General features: G+C 49.6%; 1 protein-coding gene across 1 annotated transcript in view; it reads left to right on the top strand.

Moving 5' to 3' along the window:
* The first annotated feature begins 9,207 nt into the window (after positions 1-9,207).
* LOC119104370 (tachykinin-like peptides receptor 99D) overlaps positions 9,208-9,862 on the top strand; it is a 33,332-nt gene continuing 32,677 nt past the window's right edge. Inside the window, exon 1 of the mRNA XM_037228066.1 lies at positions 9,208-9,234. Coding sequence (XP_037083961.1) covers positions 9,208-9,234 — 27 coding nt within the window. The remainder of the gene's footprint in view (positions 9,235-9,862) is intronic.

Below are 9,862 nucleotides of genomic sequence, written 5' to 3'. Positions count from 1 at the left end.
ACACCTGGAGGTATTGTAGAACCGGCGGACTTGACACACAGCATGCCGGTTGGTGGTAAAACGACCAAGTCGTTTCCGCGCATCAAACACATGATGCAATACCATATGTTGAATGGAAACATAATGCAATAATACACCATGTTACTTCTTGCGATTTTTAAATCACAACTAGCTGCATTCAATCCACTGTTGTATCCTGAACGCAGTAGAGTAAGTTTGGACCGTCGTAAACATTCTGGAGGTTTTCCATAACTTACATATGCAGCCCTGTTAAAATTTCAAACACGAGTGTAAGAAGTGGTCAAAAACAATTGCAAACATGCAGCGGAAAAATAGGGTGTGACTTCAGGGTTGTCGGTTAATTCGGGTAATGAAAATATCACCTGTGAATGCCTAAACATCCCACTTCGGGCAAACAGCGAGCCTTTTATCGACTCGACCACCCCTCCCCCTCCCCCACCTCCCGCTCACCACGAGAGGGTGATTCGGAGGGCAGACGGTCTAACCAAGTGAGCCATCGGAACAGGTAAACGAACGGAATGCGACTGACATGCATTCTGGTCGTATTCATCTACAGATATTGCACAACATTTCACTGAACCTTCTTCAAGTCTGAAAGAATTTTCAACAGCTTTCACTGTGGAACCCCGGCAACTGCATCAGCGCGTAGCGCACAATTTGGCAGACCAGGGCGTGATTTATCACGCTGGCTGCAGATGCAGTCAGCGTGAACACAGGTCATTCACGCGCAACCAATTTGCCGGTTTGACCTTGACCTTCTGCCCTTTACGCGTCCACTGAACCCTTCTGCGCTGCAGCGGCAGCGGCAGACGGCTACAAACTTCCTGGTCGTCTGCCTAACCGAAAGGCTCAGAATAGACCCGAGGGCCTGGTCTGGCCGCCAACTCAGTTCCGTGATACACGCAGGGTGCATTCATGGATCTGGCAGCTGGCGGCGCGCTGCCAGACTGTCTGGCAAATTGAAGATGGCCTTCCCACGCTGAGTGCTGCCTTCACGCGTGGTGGGCAGGGCGACACGCGCCTCAAACAAGGGCAGAGAATGGAGCACGCAATTTGCATTCCTTTGCTAGTAGGAAGATACCCAAGTTGAAAAGGAATTTAATCCAACACACTTCTCTCGACAGCGGACCCTTAAACGAGGCATGGAGTTCAGCAGGAGCACAAAATTGCCCATATCGCTGACAAGCCGATGAGGAATAGCATGGTTCGTTGCCACGGATTGCGAGGTAATGATGAAATGGCCAAAGTTTTAATAGCATTTCATATCATCTCCCGATGCGGTTCTGAGCAATTTCTGACACTAATTGAAAATGCCAAAGGGTGGCCGTGCTCCGTGGAATAGGAAGTGGCCTGTGCAGAATCATTGAGCGGAAATGGTCGTCGGTGTTGTCTTTGGGGCTCCATAAAGCACTCAGCGGCTGAGGTTATTTGGCGCCGTTTACCCCCCAGGCTGGAAGGAAGAGCGATCACCACGGGGAACTGAACTCAGTGCCCCTAGTATCTCAGACGCGGGAAGTAGCGGCCATTCAGCAGGAGCTGAGGAAAGAACTCGTAGAAGAAAATGCGCGCTTAGCAAGAAGCTCACGCCAATTAGAAAACCTGGCCACTGAATGAGCCATTTATTCACCTATTCGTCTACATAGAAGTTATAAAGAAACTCACCTCTTCTTGCACAGCGTACTGGAGTGTAGGATTTCAGATAGCGGTACACAAGACCAAGTGCTCGCAGATATAAGCAAAGATGTGATGGGAGACACCCCCGTCGAAACGTAGAAGAGCGAGTGAGACCAGCGTGGCCCATCTGCACCTGTCCAGTGTTCCATAGCACTGTCGTTGAATCTTCACCAGAGTCACCGTTTAAAGCCTGTCATCATCTATTTTAAAGGCGAAGTGTCACCATATAGAAACCGCATTCTTGTGTTCACGACGTCAGAAAACCAGATTCAAACATGCCGACTGTGAAGAAAATGTTCCATCTTAAGATGAAGCTAAGTGGTTGGCACCTTACGCCACTGCATGGTTAATCTAGTCAGAGGCAGACGTCATCTCGGCTATTAACATACCGGAGAGAAACAAATCCTGGGTGAGCAGCGTCTAATGCAGTCTAGCGTGCGTTGAAGGCCTTCGAAGTCCTCCACCTGTTCATCAATCCGCAGCTATCACTGCTGTTGCGGAAAACGTTACTGCGACACTCGATCCAATCAAGACCATGGGAGACGCCGATTGCCTATGCATGGTAAGAAACCTTATTCATTGGGGCGGGGGGGGGGAGGAAGAGAAGTCAAGCTTCCGCACAACGAGAGACAGATGCACGTTGGAAAAACGCTCAACGTGGAGAAAGAGCTCAATCCGATTCAAGCTGACAGAACTACTAGGTAAAGCTGAGTCGAGGTTACAGCACAGACGCTTTTGGATGACGTCGGTCAGTTGATGTTTTTCTAAAATAATCTTGAGAATAAATAGGCTACATAAAATTGTAGCTTTTTCAGAGCAATTAATAGGCAGAATTTATAGTTACATAAAAAGTATGGGTACTACAGACGAGTTTAGGAATCAAACAACTATGTCAGATGACCTTATTAGATGACGTTTTGCCTGTACTTGCATGAATCTTGCAGCCTTTTCCAACACAAGTTTGAAAAATAAAGGGCGTACAGAAAATAGCATTCACCTCACGCAGTACATGGACTGTTGTACAGTGCAGATTCAGCTCAAAAACTCCTTACCATATTCTATGTACACAACACAAAGTTTGATGATCGATGTAAGAAGTGAGTTTGGATTTCAGGCAGCTATGTAAGTTGGGCTTGTCAGCTGACGTTTTGTTAGCATTGGCTGCACGGCTGCTTCTTGGAATTTCCTTTCCGTCATGGTAACAAAGCCGGATCTGGCTGTCCTCAGCACGGAACCTCCCAACCCTTCCGGTGGACGCCCATCAACAAAGCCCACCTGCTGCCGTCGCTGCCCATCATACCCAACGGTGTGACGTCTGTGGCGTCTCCCAGACCAGCGCTAGTGTCGCGTCTGTCACGTCTTCCAAACTAGCGCTAGTGTCGCGTCTGTGACGTCTCCCAGACTAGCGCTAGTGTCGTGTCTGTGATATCTTCCAGACTAGCACTAGTGTCGCGTCTGTGACGTCTCCCAGGTTAGTGCCAATGCCGCGTCTGTGACGTCTCCCAGACTAGCGCTAGTGTCGCGTACGTGACGTATGTCAGACTAGTGCTAATGTCGCGTATGTGACGTTTCCCAGGCTAATGCTAGTGTCGCGTCTGTGGTGTCTCCCAGACTAGAGCTCGCTCGCTGGGTAAGTGCTAAGTGGTAAAAAGACTGTGAGGTGGTAAGCAGGGTAGCCTGCCCGGCGGAGAAAATGACGCAAGGCAGTGCGTCGTGGAGGAGCAGAGGTGTTTTACGTGCCTGAAGGGTAATCACCAAACCGCCGAATACTTCAACACGCTGCGGCGTCATTGTGGTCAGGTCCACCGTAGGCTGTTCTAAACTGCAGTAGGGGGCAGCAAGCAGGGAGGAAGGTGCGCAGAATGTGAGAACTACCCGTCGCACCGAAGTGCTAAGCCTTAGCGCGGAACAGAACGTGGGCTTCCGAATACCTGTCCGTGACCGCATACCGTGGCGACAACCGAATGCTGGTCATTCAATGCCATTCAATTTCGGGACGGAGCACCTGACGCCATCATATCCGCCAAGAAGTAATTCATGACGTCAGGGTTGGCTTACTTCAGTAATTCTGCCATACCGCTGCCCTGGGAGGGCCGGCGGTAATGGAAACCGCAATGAACGTTCAGTTTCCTTTATCCAGCCCCAAGGATATTTTTTCTCGCGAGACTATGGAATCCCCGCCAGTATGGACTCTCACAGAAATATGTTCATATCCAGTTACGACCTGGCGGAGCGACGAGCAGGACCATCTGAGAGAGAGAAAATCCCCAAGGGGCGGGAAAACAGTGCGATAGATCTGTTTGCCACCGGTGATTACCGGTAGTCCCACGGCACATTGAAACGGCCCAGTGAGCCCCATGCTCACCTTTAGTTATCAGTCATTGCTCGGCTGGGCTAGCGTCAGACCAGTCAAAACTAGTCTACGGTCCAAGTAAGACCAGATCAGACCAGCCACGCCCCAATAACACTGCTTATTATAACGGCACCTGTCCCGATTCTAGCCCACGACCCAAATCACCTTCTCCATAAGTTAGGGGAAATCGACGCAATACCATTCGAAGAACCGCGATGCAAAAGGCACGAGTGTTCCGCACTCAGTGCATGCTTTATCTGGTACGAATGTCAGCTCTCAGTGTTATAATGACGAATGCTACGAAAATCCCCTGGAAGAGATTCCATATCTGAACACTAACAACCCGGTGCACTGTCTTGTCTCCGTGCTTTAGCAGAAATATCGCATAAATACTCACGGTTTCCGGAGACATACCTAGAGGTCATGAACAGCATCATCCTAAAATGATCAAGAAATTGAATGAAGAGAAGAGTGACAGGGAATCTAAGAGGCGCCTTCCCCAACTCGCCGTCGCGAAATGCGGCTTAGCCCGGCATTGCTGGGGGTTGGGGGGTGGGGCTGGCCGGGGTAAATCTGCCCCCTGCCTAACATGCGTGATAATTTAAGAACGCTTCGAGATGCCGCTGCAAGATTTTCATTCATTATTAATCGATGAAGTCTAGGCCCTGTGTCAAGACAACAATTATGAGTCCAATGACAGATCAAGCATGGGTGACGTCAGATTGATGTCATGTTTGCCGATGTTTTACAGAGGCTCATAGCTGGCGACAAATTGACATAGGGGCCGAACGAGAGAACATATTGCACATCTGCAAACGGGAAATCAAACCAGTTGGTCAATAATTTATATGCATCGCCATTAGGTTGTTTTAATGCTGCACGGAAAAATATTGACTTGCCAAATGACCAGAATATTTGAAAAGTAGGCTTAATGTTTTTCGGTCTCAGACTCAGTTTACGAAGACATGAAAAAGTATCCTAAATACGACAATGCAGGACTCCCTCCCCGCGTTTCATCTGTAACAATAAATGAGCTATGAATTGGAACGCATAGCAGCTCATGTAGCTCGTGCACAAGCGGGCCCGCGCCCGCGGCGGTGGGCGGCGGGGCGCAGGGCTGCAGCAGCGGCGCGGGGATGGGGTGGCGGAGGCTGCTCATCAGTTTCACACTCAAACCGACGGCCACGTGACCGCTGGCGGGGATGCAGGGTATCAGGCTGCGCTGTCGGCAGGATCAAATCGTCGAAAGAAACGCGAACATTGATCCAACTGCTTATTTACCACTGAGGTCATTCATTTGACCTTGACCTTAGATGGTTTACGAAGAAGTGACAGCTCTTGCCAACGATTCTGATGCCCATAATTGTGGCTACGCTCTTCCACTTTGCGTCTAGATAGTTCAAATATGAAGAACGTGAATAAACCAAAATAGACATCCGGACCAAGGTTTCAGCTCTTATTTGCACAGCACCTAACCTTCGTTCCAGGCCGAGTTCGGCGCACGTAATATTGGACACCTTCATATGTACCATGTTTGATCAAGGCGCAATGATTTCATCCCATAATATACGTCTCTTAATGAAAGACGTTGTGGGCGCGGTCAAATATTCCAGAGTACCATCTTTATGTAAGTTGACCTTGACCTGTGACCTTGATACACATTCAAGCTCAAGTTTTTGTGTTGCCAAGACCGCACGCCATGACACTACAGATTGCGTTGATTTTTAAGATTCGGCTGGGCCGCTCTTGAGATAAGCAGGGGTTTTACTCTTCCCCTTTTCGGTCAACGGCGTGTCGCTGAGGACCCCGGTCAATGCCGTGTTAATGGAAATCAATGAAAAACGGCTTAATTGCTGCAGCAACCGCGGCTAGGGTACGCAGTGTCAATAAGGTTTTTCCAAAGCCCAAAACTTCACAGCAACAGAGCCGATCCCCTAATCCGGCTCTATTCAAAACCATGCCAGCTCTAGTGGCAATTTCAAGTAAAATTCAAGAAGGATTCAAAAAGGTGAATTAAAATTGAAGGAGAATTCGAAATCGCTTTCCCTAGCCGAGAAGAAACCGGCCGTTTACGAATCAACGAGACTTCCCCCCGGTGACAGGACATCTCGCTTCGGCACTGACCGTCCTAACTCATGGAAATCTAGCATAGCAAGCATTTCCCTAGGGTGCCGCCGTGACCTCGACTCAAGCATATGAAGCATTCTGCATGATGATTTGCGGTGAGACCGCCGAGGAAACAAGGTGCTTGCGGTTAGAATTCCAAAAGATGCATGAGATGCATGAGTTTCTCAGAAACGCGGATTCACTCGGGATTTGGTGCTAGAAGGGTACACCCGTGTGGCAAAACGAAGCGAAGGAAGACTGCACCACTATCAGAACGCCAACGAAAGACTTACCACTACCAAAGTCAAAGGGAGAAAGACCACTGAGATGCTGGGAGTTATGCGGAATACCAAAAGCGACACTCACTGACGAGATATCCTCACCGACGAAAGCTGTGTGCACGAAACGTGGCGTGTTCTCCAAGATATCTGCCTTCTGCCATTATCGGCTCACTTGAGTTTCTCGCCACTTTTGTTGTTAGATTCAAGATCGCATCCAGCTAAGCTGACTACTCGGTCTTGGATGGGATGAGCTAATGCTCCCATCACTAAAGACCCCCTGGCGAGCGGGCGGCTGGGGGAGGAACAAAGGCTAAATATGGGAATGCCTCGCTGCTACAGCTGAGAGAGTACATCGAAACCAAACATGCCAAATCATGAGCTCACAGATGCATCAGAATAGACACACGAAGTGATGTGTTACTTTCGACTCGTCCAGGCAGACGCCCTAGACCACGTCACGTTCGTAGTGGTAAGGACGCGGTGTTCTCCTCTGGGGGTCATTTGTACACCTCCGACCGGGCTTAGAAATAGATATTCGCCTTAAAGTGGGAGCATGTCTGGACGTGCCGACTGAGCGCCAATGGCTCCGAACTGACAGTCTGACAATGCCGAACGTGAAATGTGTCTGAGAGTTTCTAAGTCATCGCAGCATGTCGCGTGGAAGAAATCCAGGACAAAACACGATCAAAGTAATGGCGTTTTGAGTCTTGAGGCCTGAATCTGGAGGACGACTGCTCTAGAAACATTTCTGCTGCTGCACGATCTCGGTTCCTGGTTCGACTAGTCCCCGGTCCCTGTTTCAAATAACTAGCCGGCGATGACTAGTTCCTTTTTCAAACGACCACCGTTCATCAAGCTGAGCCCTGAGTTCCGAGTATTAATGAACGTCCCCAGAAGGGGATGGGATCGGCAGCTGCAGAAGCGTAGCATGAAGACAAAACGGCTGTTGCATTGTTGCCAGCTCAGGGAAGAAAATGAGCGATCAATTCCGAGACAGTTTTGTCATAACGGCTGTCGGCGGTGACTGTATGTGTTTGCCGATTCATCAGATTATCGGCCATAACGTTGTTTGATCTCTGTAAATTGTTGTTCAAACAAGTGCGGGATGGCGTATTTTTGGAAGCCCTGTGAGGTGCGAGATCAAAGACAAGCGAGCCCAAACAGGACAGGGTCCGGGAACTTCCACCACGACTACCGGGCTCTGGGATGTTGAGCGTGTGTGGGCGCCTGGGCAAGTTGATCCACCCCATGATGGAAACATCCCATTGAACATCCCCTTGTCTCATCCCGTAACCACGCTGACTATTCCACAAGCTCGCCAATGGTTGCGTCATTCCGGAGTCAATAGCGTTTCGAGACACTTGGGAGCACCAGTGGATGTTGGACAGGCGTTAAGCCGTCAAAATTTGGCGACGAGTACTCCATTTGCATGAGTTCTTTTTTAAGATTTTGGCTGAGTACCACAGTTGTGCATCTGGAGATGGCCAAGCGATTGGAGGCAGACAGTTTTTACAAGTATTTTCCCGGATGGATGCAAGGCGAGGCTGCCGTACCGAAAGGTTTAGCGACAACGTGAAGAACTTCATACGAACAGGATAGGAGTCGGGGGAGTTACTTCAAGCTGAAGGAAAGTTAAAGCGAACTGAGACTTGAAACGGAGGAAAGCGTTGACATTGGAAACCATCGGAACGTGCCCAACACTTTGAAGTTTTGAAATCATTTGTAAACTCCTCCAAACTAGGAACGAAGGCAATGATTGGCAGCACGTTTTGAGAGATGGCGAACAGCAGACACTCCTTACTGAAGTCAAAACCCAGCCCAAATCACACCTACTAACTAACCCGGAGTCGGAACACGGAAATGAGAGTCCCCTTACGCTGAGCCATTTCTCATCGGTCCGAAAGGGCGACACTGGCCCCGGAAGTGACCAAAGAGGAGGCTTTACCCTTTACTCGTCGTTAGCGTCAACGACTGCCATCACACGTGTTGAAAGGGTGTTCAGGGAACCACTCCCAGCCTAGAACTGATGCCAAAAATGACGAGATCTCTGGCAGACACTGCTGGTGGAGGTATCGTGTTATTGCTGAATGCCACCACGAAATGAGGAATGTGGCCTCTTGCCAGAGTAAAACACGTCTTCGGCAAAGGACGTGCAGGGACGTGGCCAAGGGGAAACCCAAGACGGACCGTCCCCGCTCTTGAGGTTGCAGGTTTACACTGTACACTGGGTGATTTTGGTGGGAATTTAGTCTGAATTGGTGGTGTTTTGAGGAATATTTGGCATTTGGCCGCGTCGAGGCAATTTTTGGGCTCTGCCTGAACGCACGGACACGTCAGGGTGGTTCCGCAAAAGTACGTGCCGGCAACGAGTGATGAACACGACCTTGAACTCGCCTGTATCCCTCAACTTCAGCACCTGACTACGCGATTGAAAGACAAAGATGCTCGTGGGACGCACGCATCGCGTCTGTGAGCGCAAGCTGAATAAGGAAATAGTATGCACATATTACAGTTATTAACTTGCGATGCCTATCGTCCCGCTGCGTCAGGACAATACAAACGTGTTTATAAATAGCCTGTACAATCCTGATAACCAAAACGGCATTTCAATCTTTATCTTACGTAACGCACATCGACAGAACAAACGTATCGGATGAATCAGACAAGCGAAACAGACCTGGAAATGCATGGGATAGTCGGCGCGGTCTGTCTTGCCGACTAACGGCACCGCCACCGGTCCCTCAGCGCGGCCGCTGCCACCGGCCACAGGCCATGGCTGTCAAGGAGCGAGCGTCTAAGGCGACTCGAACCCACCCCGCTATGGGTGGGTTCAACGGACGACAGGCGCTCTAACCAGCTGAGCTGTTGGAACGGATGCAAATCGATACGGAACCGAGATGCGGGCTGAATCAATCATGCAACTTGAACGCTGGATGCGTTACCGAGAAACAGATCTTAAACGAGATCAGGGAGAATATTTAGATCCCTTCACCACCACGTCCTTCGTTTACCTTAAAAATGGTTGTCCGCTGACTGTGTTCTGTATATTATTTTAAAAGAGTGCATTAATGGAACGTCTCAAACGCAGGAGAACCACAAATAAAGCCCCTCAATTAAAGCCCCTCACTTGCCCGTGGTCTACGAGAAATCAAAGCGATGATGGATGCTCTCTCTCTCTCTCTCTCTCTCTCTCCTCTCTCTCTCTCTCTCTCTCTCCTCACTCCTCCTCTCTCGTCTCTCTCTCTCTCTCTCTCTCTCTCTCTTCTCCTCTCTCTCTCTCTCTCTCTCTCTCTCCTCTCTCTCTCTCCTCTCTCTCTCCTCTCCTCTCTCCTCTCTCTCTCTCTCTCTCTCTCCTCTCTCTCTCTCTCTCTATCTCTCTCTCTCTCTCTCTCTCTCTCTCTCTCTCTCTCTCTCTCTCTCTCCTCTC

Source organism: Pollicipes pollicipes, unplaced genomic scaffold (assembly GCF_011947565.3).
Source record: "Pollicipes pollicipes isolate AB1234 unplaced genomic scaffold, Ppol_2.1 Scaffold_6052;HRSCAF=7182_pilon_pilon_pilon, whole genome shotgun sequence".
NCBI classification, from domain to species: Eukaryota; Metazoa; Arthropoda; class Thecostraca; order Pollicipedomorpha; family Pollicipedidae; genus Pollicipes; species Pollicipes pollicipes.
This window is presented reverse-complemented; position numbering and strand designations above follow the sequence as displayed.